This window comes from Dendrobium catenatum, unplaced genomic scaffold (assembly GCF_001605985.2).
Source record: "Dendrobium catenatum unplaced genomic scaffold, ASM160598v2 fragScaff_scaffold_1467, whole genome shotgun sequence".
NCBI classification, from domain to species: domain Eukaryota; kingdom Viridiplantae; phylum Streptophyta; class Magnoliopsida; order Asparagales; family Orchidaceae; genus Dendrobium; species Dendrobium catenatum.
This window is the reverse complement of record NW_021319929.1, coordinates 443430-470862: the sequence shown is the minus strand read 5'-3', so window position 1 is coordinate 470862 and position 27433 is coordinate 443430. Positions and strand designations below refer to the sequence as shown.

At 36.6% G+C, this 27433-nt stretch overlaps 1 protein-coding gene across 4 annotated transcripts in view; it reads right to left on the bottom strand.

The window, feature by feature from the left end:
* The window catches only part of LOC110106569 (probable Ufm1-specific protease), an 82093-nt gene that overhangs the window by 17963 nt on the left and 36697 nt on the right, over positions 1-27433 (bottom strand). For 3 of the 4 annotated variants that reach the window (XM_028700161.1, XM_028700160.1, XM_028700163.1), the window contains 4 exons: positions 23561-23651; positions 23296-23409; positions 23145-23192; positions 22998-23074 (listed from right to left, as the gene is read on the bottom strand). In XM_028700161.1, coding sequence (XP_028555994.1) covers positions 22998-23074; positions 23145-23192; positions 23296-23409; positions 23561-23651 — 330 coding nt within the window. The remainder of the gene's footprint in view (positions 1-22997; positions 23075-23144; positions 23193-23295; positions 23410-23560; positions 23652-27433) is intronic. The other variant, XM_028700162.1, reaches the window with a different exon arrangement.

Below are 27433 nucleotides of genomic sequence, written 5' to 3'. Positions count from 1 at the left end.
ACTCTCTCCTTGACTCTCTCCTTTCAATAGGCATGAAGATCAATGGGCAAAAAGATTTGGTGGCAGTTAAAATTGGACTATACATAGAAGAGACAAGAAAAATCGTCCAAAAACTGCAAATTTTCAAGTCAACACGAAATGAATCGTTCCGTACGATCGTGGATCATCCTGGACGATTTTACTTAAAGTGTCGGAAATGATCCTAATAAATATTGGTACGAACTGAGTTCGTACACGATTATCGTCCCGTACGAACTAGGTTCGTCCGGTACGAACAGTTTACTATAGGTCGGTTCCCAAAAACTGCAGGACGTAACCAACTTATGTTAAGTCAGTTCATTTCGTCCTAGGACAAATAGTACTTTGTCTGGACGAAATTTTTACAGAGAGCAAGTCGTCCAGGGATGATTTTAATTTTGTCTGGACGAAATTTTTACAGAGAGCAACTCGTCCTGGCACGATTATCAATTTTGTCTGGACGAAAATTTTACAGAGAGCAAGTCGTCCAGGGACGATTTTAATTTCGTCCTGGACGATCAGGACTTAGAAAACTTTTTCTCAAATCCTGTTCGTTCCATTGCTCTTACGAGGAGATAACAGACCTGATCGTCCCGCACGAGTTTTATTCGTCCCGTACGATCAGAATAAAAAATTTAAGATCTCCTTAAGTGTGTGTGTGTTTATTCACTCAATTACAATCACTCCCTCTCAAACTTAATTAAAACAAAAAATTACAAGCTTCAAATTACAAGATATCTCATGCTGAATTTCATTTGAAGTCTTCAGTAGTTTGGAGTTTGATTTTCCTGAAATGTTAGTACACACAAGAGCAAAAACAAATTTTCTCAAAAAATGATAGGAGATAACTACACATAAAACAATAATATTTGGAATCATCAAAACTATACAAGTTGCAAGAATGTAAAACATGCAAATAGCAACTCTCTCAAACATCTCTCTCTCAATTTCTCTATACTCGTAACTCACACTTGTGCAACCCCTATCTTCTACCTCACACACAAAAACTCCCAACGACTTCTTAGAACACTCCCATCTCTTCCATTCATGCACAGGTCCCCCTCCCAGGATCACAAACGGCCAACCCACTCAACCCGGCAGTACTCTTCCTCGCATAACACATGCAACAACAATACCCGCATCCACCCATCCTTTGTCAACACTAAGATCAACCTAGATCAACAATCTTGCATGTTCCCATTTACCTGACTATAAGGATGTATAACAACTTATTTCCTTTGTTTCGTGTGAACCTTAAAATAATTGAAGAAATTTTAATAAAAAAATTTACAATAAGAATAATAGATGTCTTCAAATTCAATCTTTTGTCAATAGCCACAAAAAGAAGAACCAATCAAAACCCAGCAAAAACACTAGCCACATACTATTTAGAAAGTCAAGTAGTAGCAACATACACTTACAAAGGTTTATCGAAGATTGAATCCAGAGAATATAAGGTGGATTTGTTGCAATAGTGCAGGTATGAGGAAAAGGAGAGAAGAGGAGACATAGTATGAGTTTAGATAAAATTTTATTATCCTGGGCAGAGGTACAAGAATAATGAGAGCTAGAGCTCTTAAATAGCAGAGCTTATGTTAGAAAAGGGAAAAAATTAATACATCGCTCTTTTCTTTTGTGGGTTCCTCCTTTCCTTTTCCTACCTTCTTCTTTTTATAGGGCTCGGAAAGACGTAATAAGTAAGCCATTAGTACGGTAGTTGTCCCATCAATCTTTATTGTAGCTCGGCCTTGGTGCCAAGTGGAGGGGTGAGTTGAGGGGCTGGTAGAGGCCCATCAACATCGATTGGAATTTGGTTCGGAATCCCCCATTAAGATGAAAAGGGGTGAGTATTGTCGGAGCATGGTAAGGAGAACGAACTAGCATGAAGCTAAAGTTGATCTGAGGTCACCCAGTTAAGGTTTGAAGAGGCGAGTAGCATTTTGATGGGACATTCGAATTGATTTTGTTGTAAGAGATGTTTGTAGAGGTGATATATGTCATTAATTGTTTGATGTATCTTGCATGAGAGTCTTGACTCCAGTCAAGATGAATAAAGATCTATCCGTTTGAGAGAGAAAGTTCTGTTGTCGCCTTTGTAGAGTGAATGACTGTGTGGAAGTGGCGACCGGTACTGGTCCGTCGTGCTCCAATTTTAAGGTCCATCCGAGCTCCTAGGCGATTCCCTCGAACGAATTGTGTTGACCCTCCTTCCACTCGACCAAGGCGCAACCTATGAGACAGCTGCGAATGAGTACTTGCAAAGGTAGTCATGGGTGTACATTTAGTTCCCCGATGTATGCAACCCCTTAAACATTGGATGTTGAAAATATCGAATAAATGAAAAAAACTAGATAAGAAAACATTAGTAAATGTAAATTTATTTTCTTGAACATTTTATAGATTTTGAGGTAGTATTTTGAGTTTCACATTTCCTCAAAAGACTAAATGGTCTCGTCATCTAGTTTTCTCTATTAATATCGGCCTCAGGCCAAAGAAATGTTTGCTTTTTTTTATTTACAACTGTGAGCCTTGCATGATTTTGGTGGGATGGACTTTTTTTCTCCCTTGGGCGTTTAGTGCTTCTAGAAAGCTGCTTATAGGGCACAAGTGGCCTTCAGTATGGGGGAAATGAACACAGAGGAGGCTACGCCGATAAGGCCCATTTTTGGAGAAAAGGTGCGAGTGTCCATGGACTTAGCAAATCTGACAGTGAGTTTTCTTCTAAAGAGAATGCAAGTTGATGTAAGAGAGACGATTATCATTGAGGATGATCGGTTATCCAACCCTGCTGCAAGGAAGAAGGAGATGAGTGCTCTTGTTGTCCCGACAGTGAGAGGCATAACTGATGAACGTGGAGGCTTTGATGGTGAGAAAATTTGTCCTTTTGTTTCTGGAAGAGCGCAAGGGGGCATGAGTGGAGTTCTTCTGAAGGAGGTGAGTATAATGGAGCAGGAGTTAATTGTCAGGGAAACTGTTGTGGCTGAGAGGGCTACCAAAGAGGTTGCCAAGGAGAAGGTTGCAGATAAAGTGCTCGGACAATCGTCGGCTTCTCCTTCATATACCTTGTTTACTGACCTCGCCTTTCCCTTGGAACTGATTTTGTTGGATGAAATTGTTGGGAGACTAAAAGCTCTGGATTCAACAGTCAAGTCCAAGGGTGTAGGTGAGTTCAATTTTTTTGAAGAGGGAGCAGTTGCTGTTATAAGTGATGTCAACTTGAGAAAAGCGATGACTTCTCTGAATGCCCAGGTGGTGTCTCTATGGGATCATATAAGTTTGATAGAGACCGACTTGCGCTCCAATACATCATGGAGTGCCTTGACCAGACGGGAGGATTGGCGCCAAATAAGGTGAAGGATTCCATATTAGAACAAGTCTAGTGTGGTTGGGTTTGATTTGTTTTTTCTTCCTCTGCCTTTCGAAGGCGAGCTTACTTTCCAATGACGAGTGTAACTCTAGGCTTTGTTAGTTTGGTGACTTTTCTTTTTGCGACATCGGAAACAAAGAACAAGAGAAATGAAATGTGTCTACCTTCATAATGTTATCCTTTAAGAGTAAATGATTTTTTTATATAAGAGGCAGCTTGGTGCTTTGAATTTTGGGGAGAGAAATGGAAAATAAATAGTAAGTGTGGTTGTATAGTGGCTACAACCTGCTTCCATCTTTTCTATCTTTCGTTCTTCTTCGAAGGTGTCATAAACAGTTAGGAGTAGGTCCATAGTGAGATCCTAGCTGGCTCTAATAAGTAGAAGTTTCGAAGGATGTATGCCTCTTCGAACGAGTTAGGCGAGGTCATTCTTCTCAGCTGACTCGTCCAGCAGTCAAGATACTTGTTTACAGAATGAGAGCTACATGCAAGTAACCTAATTTTTTTTTCCTGGTGGGAACATCGACTCGAGATGAGTTCTTACAAAGTGTGGTGAAATGGGAGTTACTCTCTCATTTCAACTACGTTTGCCAGAGCTGCTTGTTCGGTCGCCTTGTATTCCACTTTTAAAACAGATCAAGTCCTTTGTGTGAAGAGGTGTAAATGCTTGTAATGCGAGAATTTGTTTGTAACACCGTAGAGGCATGAAATAAAAGCTGTATTTTAGTACCTCTATCTCTTACTATGAGAAGTTTTATTTGAAATATGTATATGTTCTAGAATTTGTGTGGCCATACTTGTTATTTGACGATTGATTCTATGAGTGAGAATGGGTTTGATGAAACTCTTTTATTTGGCTCAATAGGAAGTGAGGGAAGAATCTTGTTAGAAATATGACTTTCCTTCACATTGGGGGCTTTGGCGCTAGCGCAAGTCTTGAGTGTCTAGGTGATGCAGTAAAGGATTATCATTTTATATTTTGTATTTTATTTATGTTTTGGACTTTATGTAATTTTTGGTCTATGTTTTTTTTATGTGCCCTATGATGGAAAACAAATCGTGATCATGCTTGGGTTTGGTGATCTTTGGTAATTTCTCTCCTTTGTTTTCCATTCTTGGTCTTGTTCTCTTGTTTCTTTATTGGCTTAGTGGAGATTTATTTTTGGGTTGAAATTTTCTTAATGGGCTTGGCCCATCTCATTCCCTTCCTCTTGGTTACTTGGTGTTCCATGCTTATTACGGTTTGTCTTTTGCTAGTTGAAATTCCTGTTATTTCCCATGCAGCTGGCGGTTTACCTTTACTGTTTGGATTTCCTAAAGCTGTCCATATATTCCCCTTCCTTTGTGTTGTTTGCAAGTTTTGAGTTGGCTCCTATTGGCTATTTGGGGTGGCTCATTTATGGGGCTGTTGAGCCCTTTTTCCTCCTATATATGGGTGCTATTGAAAGGAGGTTTTTTTGGCTGAATTCTGCTCATAACCAGAGGATTTTTTCATCCTAGCTTGAGAGCTACAATCTTTCTCTACCTAATTCTTTTTTCTAGTCTTCTATCTATTTCATCTCTCCACAGTTTCCCTTCCAATTGTATCACTCTTCTCCAAATATAGTGAGTGTGGTGTATTGTTTGGCCGGTTTATTAGTATTTGCCGGAGGAGTGCCGATTGATCTTGGATCAAGATTTCTGTGGTGAACCCTGGTTTGAATTTTCCTTGGAGCGCTAACCTATTTTTCAGATTTACATATGAGGTGACCTTTCTAGGTTGCTATGAGGAAAGTTTATTTTTATTTTAATTTATTTAGTTAAGTTCCTAATAGTTCTCTTACGTCTATTTCATTTTAGTTTTCTTTCTGTTGTTATGGTTTTTTTTTTTTGTTACTGAAGTGTTTTGTTTTTTTTCCAAAGTGTTCTCCTACTTAGCTTTCTAGATCTTAGGATACATCACTAGGGCCTCAGCTTGCCTCAAAGATTAGTATAATCTTTTCTTTCAACCCAAACCCGAAGAGAGATTTGACAATGCCATGCTACTCGGGTCACGCATTTATCCCTGTCATTTGTGTGCTAGTCTTTTGAAAAACTCTACCACTTTAATGTTGACAATTAGTCTCGTAAGCCTATAAGAAATTATATATATATATATATCGTATGCCTCATTTAAGGGCGAGTGGATGAGAAACTCTATTCTTGTGAAAGAAATAAGTATGTTTATATGTGTTCAAAGGATCAGATTTTTTCCCTACGCTCGAGTTCCCCAAGCGTAGAATGAGCAAAACGTAGATAAATGGATCAACATTTTTTTTCTTTTTGTTTGTTGAAAGTGAGTCAGTTTGCATAAAATTGTTTTGAGGGTTTTAATATGAATTCTCCCTGGTCACTTGTCAGAGAGTACAACAAAAACAACATCAAGCATTTATCCCACTACGTGGGGTCGGCTACATGAATCTTTTTTCCCCATTGTGTCTTATTAAAGGTCAAATTCTCGTTTAAATCTAATAAAGAAAGATCATTCCTAATATTTTCTAACCAAGTCTTTTTAGGTCTGCCTCTACCTTTCTTAACATAAGTCAAATCTAATACCTCTACTCTCCTAACCGGGTCATTGGAAGGCCGCCGTTTTATGTGACCAAACCATCTAAGGCGACTCTCTCTAATCTTATCTTCTACTGGAGCTACTCCAAACTTTTCACGTATATGCTCATTTCGTATCCTATCTCTAAGGGTAAAGCCACTCATCCACCTGAACATCCTCATCTCTGTCACACTTAACTTAGTATTATGTTTCTCTTTTAGTGGACAACATTCAGCACCATAAAGCATTGCAGGCCTCACTACCATGTTATTGAATTTTCCCTTAAGTTTGAGAGGTACTTTTCTATCACACAACAAGCCCAATGCATTCTTCCACTTCAACCATCCAACTTAAATTCTGCTGATAATATCCTCATCTATTTCACAATCACTCTGAACAACACATCCAAGATATCTAAAACGTGTACTCTTATTAATGACTTGATCGCCCAAAGTCACAATCCCCTCACTACTAAAATTACACTCCATATATTCTGTTTTAGATCTACTCAAGCGAAACCTTTAGTCTCTAATATTGACCTCCATAATTCAAGTTTACTTTCAACTCCCTCTCTAGTCTTATCAACAAGAAGAATATCATCAGCAAAAAGCATGCACCAAGGTACATCCTCTTGCAAATGTCTAGTGAGAACATCCATGACTAAACCAAAAAGATATGGGCTTAAGGCTGATCCTTGATGTAACCCAACCGAAATAGGGAAATACTTGGTCAAACCACCTTGTGTTTGAACACAAGTAATAGCTCCTGCATACATATCTTTAATGATTTGAATATAAGCATTATTAACTCCTTTCTTTTCAAGAACTCTCCATAGCACTTCTCTTGGAACTTTATCATATGCTTTTTCTAAATCAATAAATATCATATGTAGATCCTCCTTATTTTCTCTATATTTATCCATCAAACCTCTTAATAAATGTATGGCTTCCACAGTCGACCTACCTGGCATGAATCCAAATTGATTTTGAGAAATATTAGTATCACGCCGCAACCTATGCTCCATAACTCGCTCCCATAGTTTTAAAGTATGACAGATGAACTTAATTCCTCTATAATTCGCACAATCTTGTGCATCACCTTTATTCTTAAAAATAGGAATTAACACACTCATTCTCCACTCAAGAAAGAATTTTGCTAGAACGATGACTTTCCTTCGCACTAGAGGCTTCGACACTCACGTAGGTATTGAGTGTCTGGGGGACTCGGCTTGCTGCAAAGAGTAATCAAATCTTTTATTTCAGCGCAAACCCGGGGGGAATTGAAGATCTTGCGCTACTCGAGTGATTGCAACTCGTTATTGTGAAGTTGAGAGCCTGAAAGTCAATAGGTTTTCAAATAGTGGAAACTTGTTCATAAGTAGCCTCCTCTAGTGTTCATAGATGTGGTCAATTGCCAGTCACTCGACAAGAGATAAAGAGAGGATCTAGCTAAACAGATGACTGCTCGAGTGATTGCAACTGGTTATTGTGAAGTTGAGAGCCTGAAAGTCAATAGGTTTTCAAATAGTGGAAACTTGTTCATAAGTAGCCTCCTCTAGTGTTCATAGATGTGGTCAATTGCCAGTCACTCGACAAGAGATAAAGAGAGGATCTAGCTAAACAGATGACTTTCCTTCACGCTAAGAGTTCTAGCTCTCGCACAGGTCTCGAGTGCTTGGGGGCCTTGGCTCGCCGTAGAGAGTAGTCCAATCTTTTTCTTCAACTCAAACTCGAAGGGGGATTTGACAATCCCGCACTGCTCGGGTGATCGCAACTAGTTATTGTGAGTTCGAGAGACTTGGGTAGGACATATTTTGTTTAGAAGAGGTCTCCTGAGGATATTTCACCATATGGTTTGAGGGTTCACACTCAGCATCCCGAGTTCCCGAGCATTTTTTAAAGGTGGATTTGTCTTGAACATCTCGTTTTGATGAGAAATGTTTTTATGAATAGAAAGGCAATCCTTGCCAATAGAAAAAAGAATAATAATATGGAACGAGTAGGGCTAGGAACTTCCATTATTTTAAAATTGGTTCGAGGTCCTCAGCGCTCCACGTTCTAGATATCTTGATTCCATTGTGGGCATTCAACTGATAGGCTCCTGGGCCGGCGTGTCTTTTGATAATGTACGGACCGTCCTACGTACTCGCTAGTTTGCCGAGAGTAGAACAACGAGCAACTGCGTCTTCTTTCTTTAGAACCAAGTCTCCGAGTTGAAAGATTTTCTTCTTGATGTGGAGATTATAGTACTTGGCAGTCCATCGCTTTAATTCCTCTTGTCAAAGCGTGGCTTGCGCTTGAAGCTCTTCTAATAGGTCGACAATTATATGTAAGCCATCCTGATTGGAGACTTCCCATTTGCTGGATTTAGTAATAATGTCCTAAGTCGTGGTTAGTACCCTTTGTCTTGGCAGTTCAAGCTCTACTCTGTGTGAAACCTTCTTACCATATGAGAGTGAGAAGGGTGTATGCCTTATGACAGTTAATGGAATCATTATGAGGGCCCATAAAACAAAAGTGACTCTGCCTATTTTCCTATGGCGCCCTTGATCTTTTTCTTGAGGAGGTTAAGTATAAGTTAATTGGTGGCTTCAACCTGCCCATTAGTTCGATGTGGTGAACATATGCAAGCTTGAGTCGGAGGCCTTAGATGTTACAAAATTCCTTGAGGCTTTGATCGAATAATTGTGGTATGTTATCTATAATGATCGTAAAGAGGAGGTTGATGATGATTTCAGTCCAGATGAAGTTTCGAACTACAATGGAGGTTATGCGGGTGAGTGCTTTGGCTTCAATCCATTTGGTGAACGATCATGACTAAAATGAATCTTCATTGCCCGATTGATGGTGAGAATGGGCCTAATAGGACATTCGCCATATGAAGAATTGCCAAACTCGTGCTTGAGTGCAACATATGGGAAGGTTGCAGCTGTATTGGGGAGAACTTTTGACATTCCATGCAATTTTTAAAATATTCTTCGGTATCTTTTTTCAAAATAGGCCAAAAGTATCCTTATCTAAGGATCTGGCGGACGAGAATGCGTCCAACGGAGTGACTCCTACATATGCTCGAATGGATTTCATTTAGCAATGCTTCTTTTTGATCTTCGCCTACACATTTGAGATTGAGCAATATGGAGACCTCCATAATAGATGGTCACCGAGTATAATACCAAAAATTTTGGTCCAAAAAGGTAAACATACAAATTTCCTCTATATTCTCTCACATATAGAAAGTATCAAAAATATTTTCATCAAATTTGATATTGAATTTCGAGTAATTTTGGTATCAATATATCTTAAATGTCTATGAATAGGTATCTTTTAAATAACTGTTTAGTATTATAGTTAATATTATAGTTAATGAATAACAATTAATTGACAACAATTTATTAATTGTTACTGTAGTCTCCACTAATCTTGACATGCATGGGCTGGATGGAGATCAGACGGCTAGAATGTTAGTGGAATTGTAGTGGAGAATGCACTATCTTATAATAATATTATATATTACGGTAAAGCACTAGTAGACCTATAAGTCCCCTTCATTACTTTCATTTGCCCATCACCTGGAATTGAAGCAGCGGGCAAGCAAGCTGAGTAATAGTAGAGGATTCGGCTGTTTATGATCATATGTATTCTAGTTTATTTTGGTTATTTGAATGAATATGATTGTTTAAATATGAATTTGTTTATGTAAAGGATAATCTTTAGCAATGTAAATGATTTAGTAAGCATAGAAAGGTAAATATTCATAAAGCGCACGTAAAGGGCACCTAAAGCTCAAGTAAAGCGCAAATAAAGGGCACGTAAAGCGCACCTAAAGGGCACCTAAAGGGCACCTAAAGGGCACCTAAAGCGCACCTAAAGGGCACCTAAAGCGCACCTAAAGGGCAACTAAAGGACAGTTAAAGGACAGCTAAAGGGAAGCTAAAGGGTAACTGAAGAGAAGCTAAAGCGCAACTATATCATCAAAAGCATATGTCATTAGCTCTAAAAAGGATGACTATATGAAAAGTGAAATAAGTTATATATGGGGGATAGGCCCGCACAAGTAAAGACGAAAGACCTGATGAGGTAAGCCTACACTCTTAATTCTAGAAGTTGAGAAATTTGACTCAACCCTGAATGAGAGAACAACTTCCATTCTAAAAGTTGGGAAATTAGACCCAACCTTGAATTGGAAAGTTGAATGGTGCAAAAGCATATAACCATTCTATAACTTATTTAAAGATGTGGAATAGTTTTGGTAAGATAAATAATACTGCTAGGCACTTTCAAGCTCAATATGACATTTCAATATGTGTTTTAATTATGTTAGCATAGTTATGGTATTTCTTAATGGTTCATTATTATTTCTTATAACTTGCTTGCGTATTTCATTTAGCCAAGCTCATTAGCAGTGGTTGTACTGCAGGAAAGGGGAAGGAGCCCTTGAGACAATAAAAAGAGGTGACCGTTCTTTAGATGTAAGTACGTTTTGGGGTGCAAGAGATCTAAAGCGAGATCTGAATGCTAGATGTAAAGACTTTTGGGTATGTGAATGAATTTGAAAAGTTTTAGTAGAGCTCTGTATTTGTTTTAATTATGTTGAGGTTCAATAAGGTATATTACATGCTTCCTGTTGTTAAGTGTGGAGTTTGATACGTTGAATTATTTCTCTGTTATACTTCAGTTCGTGGTAGAGGGTGAGTCAAATTGGGGTGTGACACCGAGTAACAGGTATTTGGTTGCCTTGACTTTAAATCGTTGTGGGTGTTACTGGTCTCAGAATCGACTGATTCGTTCTACAAATACCTAATGGAAGGATCCATCTAACTCACTAGGCATGGAGCTGGGGGTATGCTCCTACTTGTGGTACTTCTTCCATGATTGCAAGTGTAGAGACCCACATGGGCAATTGTCTGTCAATGTTTTCTTGTTTGGAGAGGAGGTTAACGAGTTGATTATGCTCCTTGGGGATTTGAATGATCTCAAAATACTGAGTTTAATGACTTCGGTTTTGAGTTTTGAATAAGTACCTAGAGAGAAATTCATTTATAACTTCGTATTTACCATTGATCAGGTTTAACATGAGTTGAGTCTAAGTAGACTTCTATGCGAGTAATGCCCATCTTGGAAGCAAATTAAAGTCCTGTAAGGCTTTGTATTCCACTTGATTGTAGGTGACTTGGAATTTGATGTTGAAGGACTGAGTGATGACAATTCCGATAGAACATTTTAGGACAATGCCTTCTCCAACCCCTTGCTGTCCTGAGGCATCATCTACATATAGAGTCCGGTGAGATTGGGTCGTCATTTCTGAGTATATGCTTTGGTTGGTGTAGATTACAAGAAAGTCGGATAGTGCTTGAGCCTTGATAGTTGTCCTTGGCGTGTAGGTTAGGAAGAATTCATAGAGTTCAGCAAACCATTTGAATAATCATCCTGAGTGGTTAGGTTTGGCGAGAACTTCCTTAAGAGGGTGGTCAGTTAAAACCTGGATAGAATGGACCTAGAAATAAGGTCATAATCTTCTGGTTAAGTTCACTAGTGCCCATGCAAGCTTTTCCAAAATGGGATATATGTGTTCCTCGCCTCGGAGCATGCAGCTCACATAGTAAATAGGCCATTGCTTATTTCCTTCCTCCCTAACGAGTACGAAATTGATGGCATCTTCACCAACTCTGAAGTGTAGCAATAAATTTGTACTTAATCGAGGGCTATGATGGATTGGCGACAAAGTGAGGAGGTTCTTTAGCAGTCATAAGGAGGCTTTGTAATCATCTCCCCAAGAGAATTTTTGTGTGCTCCTGAGGGTTCTGAAGAAGAAGGCACATCTCTCTCCCAACCAAGAGATGAAACGATTGAATCCAACGAGTCAGCTGGTGAGTCGCTGGATTTCTTCGACAGCTCTGGGCATATATTCATGTAATGTATAGATTCTACCTTATTGAGCTCGACTTTGATTCCATCTGGTTTGAGAAACAACCCTAACAATTTTCTCATGCCATGCATTTCAACGGGTTCAACCTCATGTTGTTCTTTTTTATAATGAGGAATGTCTCTCGCAAGTCGGGAGATTTACTTTTAATAAGGAGGTCGTCTACGCATACTTAAATATTTCGTCCTTTATGTTCTATGAATACTTTATCCATCATCCTCTGATAGGTGGCTATGTGTTCCTTAGTCCAAAGGGCATAACTTTGTAATAGTATAGGCCTTCTATAGTGATGAATGTGGTTTTCTCATGATTTTTGGGATGCATTTTGATCTGATAGAACCCAAAAAAAGTGTATAGGAAACTCATGATGGGATGGCCCACCACCCAGTCGACTAGGGCGTCAATCCTTAGCAGCAGGTAGCCATCATTGGGACATGATGAGTTTAAATCAATGAAATCCACACGCATTATCCATTTGCTGGTCGATTTCTGAACAATTACCATGTTATAAATCTAATCTAGATATTGGACTTTATGATTAAATTGGCGGTGAGTAGTTTTTCTACTTCTTCTCAGATGAGTTCGACAAGTAAGGCGATAGTCTTTTTGATTCTTTATTTGATGGGGCAAGCATCTCTTCGTGCATTTAGTTGGTGGCATATGATTTCTTTGTTGACATATGCCATATCCGCAGCTGTCCACATGAATACTTTGAGATGGTTGCAAAGAGTTTGAATCAACTTGTCTTGATATTCCTTGCAAAAATAGGTCTTGATTTGAAAAGTTTTTCCTCGTTCATTTTCTGCAGTGGATATTTCATTAATGAGTTCTGTTGTTTCGAGGCTCGAGCCTCACTCTATATGTCCACTTGAAAGATTTCTTTGGAGGTGTCAGTCAGACCGATTGCTCGCAAGTAGCAGGTGCGTTACTGGGCTAGATTGCCTTTCACCATGACCTCCCTTCCCTCAACAGGAAATTTAATGGTGACATGATATGTGGATACCATGGCTCTAAATGTATTCAACAATGACCTGAGAAATATGGCGTTGTAGTTAGCTAAGACGTCGACTATGACGAAATCTGCCATGCCAGTTTACTGTTGTTTTCCTTCACCCTAGGTGACAGGTAAGGAGATTATTCCTTCAATTCCTTGCACTCTTCTGAGAATCTGTAAAAAGGTCCTACAATAGGAACCAATTGGGAGGCGAGCTTATTCATCTTATCAAAGACTGCATTGAAGTTAATAATCAATGAACTCGTCGTATCAATCAGAATATTGTCAATCTAATAGTTTGAAGAATTCTTTGTTTTGGATGGCACCAACAAACTCAGATGGATAGCCTCATCAGATCTTCCATCTTTACTTGTGCGGGTCTATCCCTCATATATGACTTATCTCATTTAGCCTTTTAATTTACCTCCTCATAACAATCATCAAAAAATGTCATTTCAAAAAATACTTGATGAACTAATAACTAAAGATACAATAAAATTGGAAAAAATGCTATCACAATTATATAAAAATATGCGATTGCAATTACATAAAGTTTACTATTTTCTATACTATAATTTGATTATCTCATCTCATTCTCTAGAGTAGGCGGGTGAATTTGTTCAAACAAGCAGTCTTTAAAGTCTCTCCAGGTTCTATGGCCCGCATCATATCCCTTCACTGATACCATGGTAATGTTTTTCGCCTCCAAGCACAGCCTAACCGCCGTCAATCTCTCCTACATCAATCCATTGACAACAAAGTACATTTCCACCCTATAGATCCACCCATGTGTATCATCTCACTTAAAAACAAGCATCTTCAGCTTCCTCACCCTCGAATCTCTTATGTTCCCTCTATTTCCTCCATAACATCTCATTTCCCAAGGGGGTAGTCTCCCCCAAATGTCCTGATCATCCATTCTACATTCGTAACCAAGTCCTTTGTCAAAATCCCCCTTTCTTTTTAAATTCAGCACACCTCCAGTCATAATTAACCCCTCTTCTTTCAAATTCAGCACCCATTCGCTCATACCCAATCCCTCATATCGCTCCTCATACCCTCTACCCATCTCCTCCCTGGGAATAGGCTCTAGGGGAGGCATTCTCTCTTCTCCCTCCAAAATCTCCACCTCCTAATCTTCCCCACTCCTTATCAGAACTCCTTATCGAAGTAGGGTTTCCCCCACTCCTAGGGCCAACGGCAACTCCCCTCACCTCCGACGACACCATTTTGGTTTCGACCTTGAGCATCTTCCACATCATCTCCTACATGATGGATTTCCGATTGATATTTTCACGGACGACTAAAATTTCATTTTCAAAATATTATATTTTTTTCTTCAAAATCATATTTCAATTGTTTGATCTCTTCTTCCAATACTTTTACACTTTTTTTTGCCATAGGTATCCAGATCTTGACTCTGACACCAATTTTATACATCTTGAAAGAAAAAAACAGCAAAAAAAAGAGAATGAAAAACAAAGTAACACCAAGATAGGATTGATTTTTTTATTATCTCTTCAATAATAAAGCAAGATACAATTGATTTGGATCAGCTCTCCTAGCAACCCTAGACACTGCTAGAAACTCACAATAACACAAGAAAAAAAAAATTCAGCAATAGGATAAACTAAACCCTATGCAACTCCCCCTTAAATAGCCTTAATACACAATAACATAAACAGAACATTCCTAATCAGCACAAGCCTGATTTAAGAAATCTTCTTAAATAATTAGACCCTTTCTAATTAGCCTAAACATAATTTAAGAAACCTTTCTAATCAATTAGTAGCATAAAAATCTTCTTGATTTTTATACTTCCTTACATAGTGAATATTAACTTCCCAATCAGCATCTTCAAGGGACTCACGGCGAGTATCAGGATCAGTTATCTCTTCAGGTGTGTTGATAGTTAGTGGAAAGTGGTCATAGAAAGTGAAAGCACCTTGAATAAACTTTAAGAGCCGTTCTTCCATTTGCAAAAAAGGAGAGGAGAGATATTGTGAGTTTAAATAAAATCTTTACTATCCCGACCAAATATAAAAAAATAATGAGAGCGAGAGCTCTTCGATAGTAGAGCTTATAAAAGGAAAAGGAAAAATTATACATCATCACTCTTCTCTTGTGGGTTCCTCCTTTCTATTTTCTACCTTCTTCCTTTTATAGAGCTTGAAAAGACATAGGGAGTATGTCCTTGATACAGTAGCTATCCCATAAATCTTTGTTGTAGCTTGGCCTTCAGTGCAGAGTGGAGGGGCGATTTGAGAAGGGGCAGTCCAATTGGCTTGTAGAGATTAGAAGCCCATTAAAGTCAATTGGAAATTTGTCTATAATCCACCATTAAGATGAAAAGGGGCAAGTATCATAAGAGCATGATCAAGAGAATGGGTTAACATGAAGCTAAAGTTGATCTAAGGTTGCCCATTAAGATTAAGAGGGGTGAGTAGCATCTTGATGGACCTTCGGGTTGATTTGGATGTGAGAGATGTATAATACCCCAAAAAAGATTGTTGGTTGAATTCTGATATGGGTAATTGTTGAATTTAGGAGAGAGATTTTGGGTTGAATGAGAAGAGATTTGATAGAGGTGGTGTACAAAAGGAAAAGAAAAAAGATTTTAGGAGAACCAAATCCTAGCAGGTGAGATATCCAAACTATGACATAAAAAAATAAAAAAATAATAATATAATTGTAAACTCACGTTGAATGTGATTTTGATGATATTAATTTCAATTTCATTCTGTAGTTGGTTAAAAAATTCATCAAACAATTATGTCAATAGCATATTTTTATTATGATTATTATGAAAATGTGAGATAGATTATATATGGGAGACTATGATGCACCGACACTTCTCCTCAAAGAGGCGTGCAGTGTCCGACACCGTGTCCGACACGAAACTCGCCCGACACTCCTCCGACACGTGTCGGACACGTCGAAAACGTGTCCGATTAATAAATATTAAATACGAATTGGACACGCGTGTCCCATTGGGAGATAGGGCCGCACAAGTAAAGATGAAAGATCTAACGAGTGAAACCTAAAAAAAAAAATAAAAAAAATAAAAAAAAAACAAAAAAAATAAAAAAAAATAAAAAAAAAATAAAAAAAAAAAACGAGTGAAACCTACACTCTCGAAATTCTAAAAGTTGGGAATTCAAATCCAACCATGAATGAGAGAACAATTTCAATTCTAAAAGTTTGGAATTCTAACCAAACCTAGAATTAGAAAGTTGTAAGTGTGCAAAAATTTATAGTCATTATATGACTTGCATAAAATTGTTGAACAATAAACATAACAAAAAATGATGTTCTGTATATCTTATGTCTATTATAGATTTTTTCATGTGTTTCAATTGATTGCAAACATGCTTATTTTTGTTATACATTGCTTTTGTATTTTATTGAGTTCTAACTCATCAGCAGTGGTAGTACTGCAGGAAAGGAGAAGGATCTAGTGAGACATTAAATAGGATGATTGACTGCCCTTTTTGGGTGTACATAGATGTCAAAGTATAATATGTACATAAACTTTTGGGTATGTAAATATTATTTGAAAGTTTAATAAAGCCATGTATTTTACTTGATGTGTTTACTAGATATGTTTAAATATGCTTCCAATTATGAAATATTAATTCTAGTCTTAACTTTTGAAGAACTTGAATTTTTGGAAGAGTTTGGATTGACCATTTCCTACTCACTTGGTCCTGATAGAAGTATTTCAAAATAGGTGTTAGTAAGAGATGAGCCATTCATATTCTTCCTCTGTTACACTTTAGATTGATTATAGGGGGTCAAAATAGGGTGTGACAAGAAGTTTGTAGAGGTGATGGGTGTTGTTAGCTATTTGATGTATCTCGCTTTGGAGTTTTGGCTTCGGTCGAGATGAATAATGATTTGTCAGTCCGAGAAAGGAACTTCTGAGGCTGCCTTCGTCAAGAGTGTGACTACCAAGAAGAGGTTGACGCTGGTCCGTCGTGCTCCAGTATTAAGCTCATTTTCAGCTCTTGAGCGAATTCCTCAAATGAACTATTCCGAAATAGGAGTGGACACTCCTTCCGCTCGACCCCAAACTAACTTGTGAGACATCTACGAATGCGTACCTACACAAGTAGTAATGGGTGTACAACTCCAACCTCTTAAGAAGACTCGTGACTTCAACCATATAGGTGATTGAAATCCATACCTCCATTACATCAAAGATGTTCCTCAATCAACCAATATCTTCAACCAATATCTTCCTTATTCAAATGAGCTCTTGTGCTACATCTTTTTTTTTTTCCTCTTAGAACACAATGTAACTCCCTTTGAACCATATAATGAATGAATGAAATTTACATTGCAATGTTGCATGTTTGTCGATATAATGGTAGCCTATCTATGAATGATCTTTGGTAAGTTTCAATTATCCTTTTTTTTTAGCTTAATTCTCTCCATACTAACACCTCTGAGCCAATTGTGAGCTTTCAAAATTCGCACTTGGCTGTGCTGAGATAGTTTATGCTCCAAGTTAAATTTTTACAAAGTAAATTAGATTACATATAAGACATTAACCAAAATGTTTTACCTCCTTTTGCGATGACTCTAGGATACGGTTCCATATTTCTCATAGGCGCAAGCACCATGGTTAATTACTCCTCTCAATAATGAGAGAAATTTTTCAACTGAGGCTTTTTTTGGTTTTGTTTTTTTCAATTAAGGCTAGTTGATAAGCACTAATGCAAAGCATAGCAAAAACAATTTTGATTTTAAGATGAGAAATTTATCATCATAAACTTAAAGAAAATGATAAAGGAAATGATAACGAACTCGATCAAGATCTCTGTATACATTATCTCATATTATCATTTGACCTTAGTCTACTTCGTTAGAAGAGGTAATTGACTCAACTTGACCGAAGGACTATTTTCTATAGCCATGAGTTGCATCATTGAAGAGAACCTCGTAGACCTTTAATGGCTATTTGTTTAAGAGGACAAATTTAAGCCGACCTTAGCTAATAGATAGTTTTACGCCCTATCAAATGTATTACATAATTCATAATTAAAGAATTTTTAAGCCTTTGGGTAACTCAAAAGTTTTGGTTATAACCGTAATTTCATAGTATCATTTTATGGCAAAACCACTAGACTAGATGACCCTGATCATGACTGTTTACCTGTGGAATCATTTAGTGACAAAATCACTAATTAAAGGACATGTTTCATGTCAATATTGGAGAGAGAGCTTTAGTGTGAGCATGGAGATACGCTTGACAAGATATCGGCTCTTTAAAAACTAAGGTTGTTCTTTAATTTATCAGCTTCAATAAATAATTACGGGGGGTGGATGAACTTTGCTTTAAATTATAGCGGGTAGACTTTAGTTGTGCATTTTTTCACCTTATATTTTTTTCGATATTATTAAATTTTTTTAAATTTAACCCATAATAATTTGCATTGAGATTTGGGAACAAATTAAAAAAAAAGTACCTTTAGTTAAGATTTGCTTTCAACATAACCTTCATCGAGGCTATGAGCACTTCATTTTGTAGTTTTCGACCTTGTAAACTATACTAATTTGCTTGCAGAGCAGAGGATGAGGTTTATAATTAGCACTTGCAATTGCATTTTGAGAATGGATTTAGCTTGTTAAAAGGTTTGAGGGCCTTATGCAAACATAAAATAAAATATCACTATAATATTGATATCAAATATTTGATAAAAAATTTGCTCAGTTAAAAAATTCTTTTACAATCATTGTTCAATTATTTACCAGGGATGAAAGTTTTGTCAACTCTAATATTGTGACATGGAGGATATGACTTCAAAAGTAGGACTTACAACCTTATCCTATACGTAAGGCGACTTGTTCGAAAAGATGTGTATATGCTGATAAACTTGATTTTAAAAGAGAAGTTTTACAAATATTTCAAAGTAATTACATGTTTTCTTAAAAATAGTTGCATGATTCTCAAAGGAGTAAATTTAGGTTTAACTTATTGTTGGTCCATGCAACATTCTCAGATATTAAGTTTGAGATTCAACATGTTTGTCAAAGCATATAATGACAACTTTGATTTTGAAAAACGAATTTGTGAATTTTAAGATGATTAAAGTCTTTGTACAACAACTGCACACTTTTAGAGCAAGATAAATTTGTGTTTATTTTTTTTTGGCCCGTGCATCATTCTAATATCCATATTTGAATATAAGCACATTTATCAAAGAACATGCATCGATTTGACTTTTAATGATTTGACACATCTTTTGGATAATGTGCGTGACTTTTTATATATTTGCATGTTGCATTATGCACTTGCATGCTCTTTGATGTTCTTACATGATACATTTGCATCATTTCAATGCATTTACATGGACCTCAACACACTTTCTTTCATAGTGCACTTACACTCTTGTTGATATATTTACATGATAAACTTGTACATTTCTTGATGCATTTGAATAATATACATAGATGTTTCTTGGTGCATGTGCACTATATGCTTTTATTTTTTTCATTGCATTTAAATGTGCATTTTCATGATTCGCGATATACTTGTATACTTCTTAATATATTTACATTATGCACTTGACTGCACTTAGATGCATTTGTACAACATACTTGCATATTTTCAATATTCCTTTTTGGTGCAGTGGCATGCTTCTCAAAATAGTTGCACGCTTATCGCCTGATATGCTTCTCAGATAAATGCATGCATCTCGAGGCAATTGCATGCTTCCCTATGTAATTACACTCTTCTAAAGATGGTGGCAGTTCAAAGTTGCCTCAAAAAGCATGTAGCGTTTCAAATTTTTAATTCTAACATACCACATTACCCTCTAGTCCTCTTATGTGTATGTGTTATGGGTTTAATGGTGTATAAGGCAAGTTAGGACTTTGTTATGAGTTCAAAGTTTTTATTGTTTACAATTAGCCCTAATGAGCGTTAAGTAGACCTCCATGATAATACTCTTTAAACTTTGAAAAATAGCTATCACTTAGTCAATTTAATGTTTAGTCATAGTTATGTTGTTTGAGTGCCCTGGAAGTCAAATAAAGGTCCCTTTTATGCTCGTTGATGAGTTCGCAAGTACCATGTTGTCTAGTTCTATGTACAACTATATTTAGCTCTGATTCTCTGTAGCTCATTTGGCGCAACTTCCAACAACAACAACAACAACAAGCCTTTGTCCCACTACGTGGAGTCGGCTACATGAATCCTTTTTCGCCATTGTATCCGGTTAAAAGTCAAATTCTCATTTAAACCTAATAAAGAAATATCATTTCTAATATTTTCTAACCAATTTGGCACAACATCCATGATATTTAAAATGTTCTTTGATATTTCACTTTGTAGCTTTACAATTATATTTTCACTTTTATATTGTCAAGTTACTGAGTCCAAAAAGTTCATTTTAATTATATTATTTTCAAATACGACCACTAAAACAATTTCAGCAATCTCTCAGCATCTCACCTGCATAGGGGCATCGATGGGGAGTATGGGTCAGTCCACAATATAAAGAAAAGTATGCATAATCGGTATTATAAGACACCACAAAAAGGAGGTCTTCTATTCTAACATACCAAGAAAAGCATTTATGAGCCTCCATGTATTTGTTTAAAATTTTTTTTGCAATATTTTCCAACCGCACTAAAACAACACGCACAAATATTTAAATTTGATTTTTTTCTTTCATGTTATGAAAAGCACATATAAAGCTTACCAACTACATTGCAAAACGTCACCTACAAATTTCACCTGTGGTGATAAGAAAATCACACAGGCTCTGCTCTTCATATTCTATATTTATAATTATTTTTTAACCCTCTTTTCTACATTATATATATGTATATATATAGAAAAAGAGAGAGAAAGATAAAAAAATAGAGCTACAAAAAGAGTGATGGAGAGGGAAAGGGATACAGAGAGAAAGAGAGTAAGATAGAGGGAGAGAGAAAGAGAGAGAGAGGGTTAGAGAGGGAAAGAGAGTAAGAGTGTGTAACAAAGAGAGAAAGGGAGAAGGGAGAGAAGAAAATGAATTGGAGAGAGGGATTGAGGTAGAGAAGTGGCAAAGAGGATAGATAGCCAAGAGATCGAGATGGTAGTGGAGGTTTGGTTGTCGGTGTTGTAGTGTTTGAGAGGGAGCTAGAACAACTAGGATGCAATGGAGCTACGAGATACAGAGCAGGAAACGAGATAGGACGAGTTAACGCTAAGGCTAGTTCACAATTTTTGAGAGGGAAAAATGAGAGGGATGCGTGAGGCCACACCAAGTGAGATTTTATGTTGGGACTGTTTGCAAGAAACAGAGATGGGAGGTGCTCAGTCGACTTGGGGCGCTGAGGTTGTGCAAGGGAGATAGAGCAAGAATGCAAGAATGGGATCACGAGGGGGATTGAAAGTGGCAAGTCAAGGACTTTAGTTTTCTAGTTTTTTTTTTTTTTTTTTGGACATGATAAGGGACAAACAGGACTGGCATCCGAACTGGAAGGATTTAGAGGAGGGTTAGTTTGACATGGCAGATGATTTAATAATAGATTATATATGTGTGTGTATGTATCTATTTTAAAAATAATATGCTCATCAATCCCATATCAAAGGTTCATTCGCATCTTACGCATGGATAAATTTTGCATTTTTTTTTATCCTATAACCTAAGTAATATGAGTGTCAACCGTAAGTATTTTAGACATTTTGAATAAATCAATACAATTCGTTTGGCAAATAGACAACATTCAAGTGATTTTGATTACGGATGACACATTCTGAACATAATTTGTATGACATAACGTCTGTGTCCACCATTTTTTCGTGTCTAATCAATTCAATAAAGAGGTTTTTTCTTGATAAATTTAATGCTCCAAACACTTAGGTGTCTATATTATGAAATGGATGATGATTGATGATTTTGATAGTGATCGGAGCCTTTAAAATCCGATTTAAGCAATATAACGATCATTGTCCGTAATGTTTGTCACATTTTAATAGATCATTTGCAGAGAAATTATAGAGGTCAATAAATACCCTCAATAAATATGGTCCATAATCACGCAATACTTGTTGCAAATTAGTTGACTCTTCAAACCTCCAATTATCTGTTTTGGGTGTCACAAAAAGAGTTTGACTTTGTGGACAGCCAAGTCAAAGTGTTTGCATTGATTTCATGTAAGATTCCTCTACAAATATCTAGAGGAATTCACAGATATCGATGCAAGAAATGAATTACACTTTAGTTTGTGCTCTTTCGATGTTTTTGACTGATTAATGCATCATCCAATCTTAAAAATTTGTTGGACCTTGATAATTCCCTTTTAAATAGAAATGAGTATCCAAGGGTTGGGTGTAAAATTTAAATTTTTTTTTGGTTTGTCTAAGATAGCTTGTTGAGCCAATCAAGGTTGTTATCAGTTCAATGCTTTGCATTTGATGGACTTCATAATTAAATCATTTTTTTGGTAATTCTGAAATTTAAATTTTATTCTAAACTAGCTTTGTATTTACAATAATTAATTAGGGAATTAACTTGAATTGACTTTGTTGACTTGTCTAGCAAAATGGGTATACCCACTGCCCTATAATTAAACCAATTAGTCATTTCTCACACGCTACAGAAACTGTTTAATGCTACAGGAACCATAAACTTTGGGAATCTCAGATGGTTGCAAGAACTAAAAGCTCAATAATCGCATGTCAGGCCATAGGGATCAAACAATCCAGTAGCATCCGAACATCCGTATAAATATGGCTACAGGGTATAGAAGTTCAACAGCGCAAATCTCATGTGAATCATAAAATCAATCAGCAGCGGCAGATCCAGACCAATCCATCAAACCCAACAAAAACCAAAGGTAGACCAAACCAAGGACAACATAACAAAGAGAATGCATCCCATTATTGTAAGCACATTATCAAATACAAATTAAAACAACTAAATTGAAATTAAACAAAAATTACACAATAAAACTATGAAATAATGAAAAAAAAAACTAAAACATTGCTCAAATCATTTATTTGCTCCATGATTTTAACGAGTTTAAATTTGCAGATTAGCATCAAAGAGACTGCTTTGTGTTAAAACATAGAGCATTTCTGAAGCTAACTAATCCATTATATCAAGAAGGAACCATCAAAAGATCAATCTTACATTGTCATCTATACCATCGAGCAGATAATGATAGTACTCGTAAGACCCATCAACCAAGGAAACAATACCTTCAGAAACTATAACAGAACATTCAGTTGATCATAATATTTTAACAACTAAAAAAAATTTACAGATAAGAAAACTAACCACCGCTCATTGGTATCTGGGTATGTACATTTTTAAGATATGGATAATCTGTAAATAATTTTCTGTTATTAGAAAGTACAAAGCATGAAAAATTAAGCAGCAATTACAACTACATTTCAGTCATGCAACATTTTGATGGTTATGAGGAGACCGTTTCTTATTATGTTGTTGGCTTTTGTGCCAAACATTAGCGCACTAGCAATACGCAAGAGTGGGCGATCCAACGGTAATCCAAGTCGTGAATGCAAAGACCTCCTAATTTCACCTAAGCCAAAAAGACACTTAGTAATTGTTAAAATGTAGAAAGAAACTTCGGGTTTGTGTTCATCTACAGAAGTTGTGCATTATTTTTTGAAAATTTGGATAATTCTTTATCCCATAATAAAGAAATCAATGGACAATCAATTTTAACTTACTTTGCCCCACTTCATTTTCTCCATATCTTAGTTCATATATAGCCGTTATAGGATGTAAAATGCCCAGGGGCAGGAAGTGATAAGGCTTTAGCTGCAGAAAATAAAACATTTACATAGATCAAAAACCTCATGCATGGAATAAATCTAGTGAAACTAGCATATAACAGGAAAACTAAATAAAAAATAGATTTCATAGGTTCAGATGCCTTGCATATATATATATATATATATAGCGTACAGAAATCTGATCTTATCTACTGCGCTGAGAAACAAAATATTTATAGGCAGTCAAAATATGAAACCTCAAAAACAAAAATCTACTCCCACACTTGTGCATGAGTACTATAATTTTTTATAAATGTTCCAGGGTCTTGGTTTACAATATGGAACCTCAAAGACAAAAATATACAATTAATAGAGAAGCAATGTGTATTAAAGAAAACAGTACAAGAAAACATAGTGCTCATCAAGTGGAACCAATGCATTTGATTATTAAAATCTAAGACATAGATACAAGGTTACGACTTCCAAAGTTATATTATTCCTAAAGAAAACCCTAATAGACACCTAATTGAAGATATACCAAAAATCAATTTTTTATAAAAAGCATAATTATTAAACGTGATTGAAGATAAACCAAAAATCAAGTTTTTATAAAAAGCAGAATGATTAAATCACCATCTTCCACTTCTTGATAGATCCCGATTGAAAGATCAACAACCTGCATAGGGCTCACAAGACAAATTGATCCCATGACACCCTGTTTTTTGTCAATCATAATTGTTAAAAGGGTTGCATTATGCAGTTGTCAGCCAGCGTAAAATTTGTTGAATAATCATGACATAAATCCTTTAAAAAATTCTGTTAATGCTAGGACGTCCTCTAGAAGCGACACACTATATAACCTGAATACAGCGACAAGTATGCAAGGGTCACTGCACCGGCGCCCGGGTGCAGTGTTAAATAGGCAAGGGTTCCTACATCAAGGACAGATGTGGGCAAAGAAGTTAGTCCATAAAACTAAAATTAGAATAGGAACTTAGAATATAGGTTCACTTAAAGAAATATTAATGGAATTTATAGATATTATGATTGATGTAGACAAAAGGGGGGTCAACTCATGTCAAAAATAATTAGATTTTTGGCTTCCCTTGAGTCTACTAGCTCAATCAAAATTGAGCTGGAATTTTAGCTCATTTATGAGCTGGATTTTAGTTCATTAAATGGAACTAAAAGATAGCTCATTATTAGCTAAGTTTTAGCTCATATTTATCTTTTATTTAATGCACTTTTATTATAGTTTTTAATGTCTTCTTTTATGATGTCTCTTGGGTTCCAAAAAGGACTTTTGGAATCCCAAGTTAGTTGTTTAGTCTTCCTATGCATGACTCCTTGAATTCCACCATAGCCTTTAGTATTTTGTGTTTTTGCCCATTGGGATTCCGGCCGGCTGTTGGATTTCCGTGCTTGGGCTCCTTTCCGTGACCGTGACTCCTTGGATCCGTGCGGCCTCCTTGGCTCCCGTGGTTGGCTCTTCGGTTCCTTGGCTTGGGATGTTTTTTTTCATGCAAAGCATTAGTGTTTTAATTAATTGTAATGTTTGGAATTCCTATGGGAATTTATGTTATGTGTCTTTTGGTCTTCCCCTTTCATACCTATATATATGGGGGGTATTGTAATGTTTTAAAGAAGTTATGAAAATGTAATTTTTGGAAAAGCTTTAGCCTACGGGTTTGCTTGGAAATCCTGCGGGCTCTTTCCACCCTTCTTTCTCATCCCCTCTGGAAATCCTGCGGGCTCTTTCCAACCTTTCTTCTCGGGCTTCTAAATTCTTTCGTATCTCCGCAAGTGTCACTCCACCTGTATCCTTCTTCTCTAAGTGAAGCAACTTTAGGGTGTCTTTTTATTTTATTTAAAGTCGTTTGTATGAGTTTAAGTTGTTGAAATCATCATTTATAGTTTTAATTTCCGCTGCTTAGTCTTATTTAAGTTATCTCTTCTTTTTGAGATATTTTATGTCTTCTTTTATATAGGAAGTCAATTTTATTTTTGTGATCAAAAAATATAGGGCCCCCTATATTTTTTAATCGCATTAATTTGGTATCAGAGTAAGTTAGGAAGTCCTAGGTTTGTGAGTTTGTCAAGTTTTGTTTTGTCAAGAGTTTTATTTTAGTCTTGTCGTGAGTCTTATTGTGAGTCTAAGTTTAGGTTGAGTCTTTCTTTGAGTCTTTTTTTTAGTCTTGTTTGAGTCATAAAAAAATGAAAAAAGACAAAAAGACAGAAGAAGGCAAACCTGAAGAAATTAAAGATCCTATGGATAGGTGGATTCCATCAAAGTCAGCAAATCCTCTGGTGTATGAAATATACAAACTTCAATCATGGATGCACATACGTACAGAAAGGTACTTCAAGAAAAAGCAATGCTTACAAGATAAATTCCTGAAAGAATGAGATGAGATCAAGCAGAAGTATGAAGACCTGATTAATGAACTTGATACTCCGTCTTCTCCTCCTCGGAAGACAACAACAACCAACTCATCAGGAGCTGAGTTCTTTAAGAAGAGGAGAATCTGATATAGACAAAGGGGGGGTCAACTCATGTCAAAAATAATTAGATTTTGGCTTCCCTTAAGTCTACTAGCTCAATCAAAATTGAGCTGGAATTTCAGCTCATTTATGAGCTGGATTTTAGTTAATTAAATGGAACTAAAAGATAGCTCATTATTAGCTAAGTTTTAGCTCATATTTATCTTTTATTTAATGCACTTTTATTATAGTTTTTAATGTCTTCTTTTATGATGTCTCTTGGGTTCCAAAAAGGGCTTTTGAAATCCCAAGTTAGTTGTTTAGTCTTCCTATGCATGACTCCTTGAATTCCACCATGGCCTTTAGTATTTTGTGCTTTTGCACCTTGGGATTCCGGCCGGCTGCTGGATTTCCATGCCTGGGCTCCTTTCCGTGACCGTGACTCCTTGAATCCGTGCGGCCTCCTTGGCTCCCGTGGATGCCTCTTCGGTTCCCTAGCTTGGGATGTTTTTTTTCATGCAAAGCATTAGTGTTTTAATTAATTGTAATGTTTAAAATTCCTATGAGAATTTATGTTATGTGTCTTTTGGTCTTCCCCTTTCATACCTATATATATGGGGGTATTGTAATGTTTTAAAGAAGTTATGAAAATGTAATTTTTGGAAAAGCTTTAACCTGCGGGTTTGCTTGGAAATCCTGCAGGCTCTTTCCACGCTTCTTTCTCATCCCCTCGGAAATCCTGCGGGCTCTTTCCAACCTTTCTTCTCGGGCTTCTAACCTCTTTCGTCTCTCCGCAAGTGCCACTCCACCTGTATCCTTCTTCTCTAATTGAAGCAACTTTAGGGTGTCTCTTTATTTTATTTGGAGTCATTTGTAAGAGTTTAAGTTGTTCAAATCATCGTTTGTAGTTTTAATTTCCGCTGCTTAGTCTTATTTAAGTTCTCTCTTCTTTTTGAGATATTTTGTGTCTTCTTTTATATAGGAAGTCAATTTTATTTTTGTAATCAAAAAATATAGGGCCCCCTATATTTTTTGATCGCATTAATAGGTAGATAAATATTCTATACATTTAGGAAACTAAATGGGTTGGAGAGAAGGTGATAGGAAACACTTGTTGATGCAGGACGAAAATGCCGGCTTTGCTACGGAGAGGATCTCCTCTCCAAAATCTGAAAATTTCTGGTGTTGTAGTGGAAACAGTCCAGCGAAAACTACTGGACATCAGTTTGATCTTCCCAAACAGCAGTTATTAGACTTACGATTACTGGGGACGTGAGAGCAAGGTTGTAATTCCTTGACGGCAATCTTAAAACATAGCAGACTCCATGTGGGAGGAGTTTGGGAAGG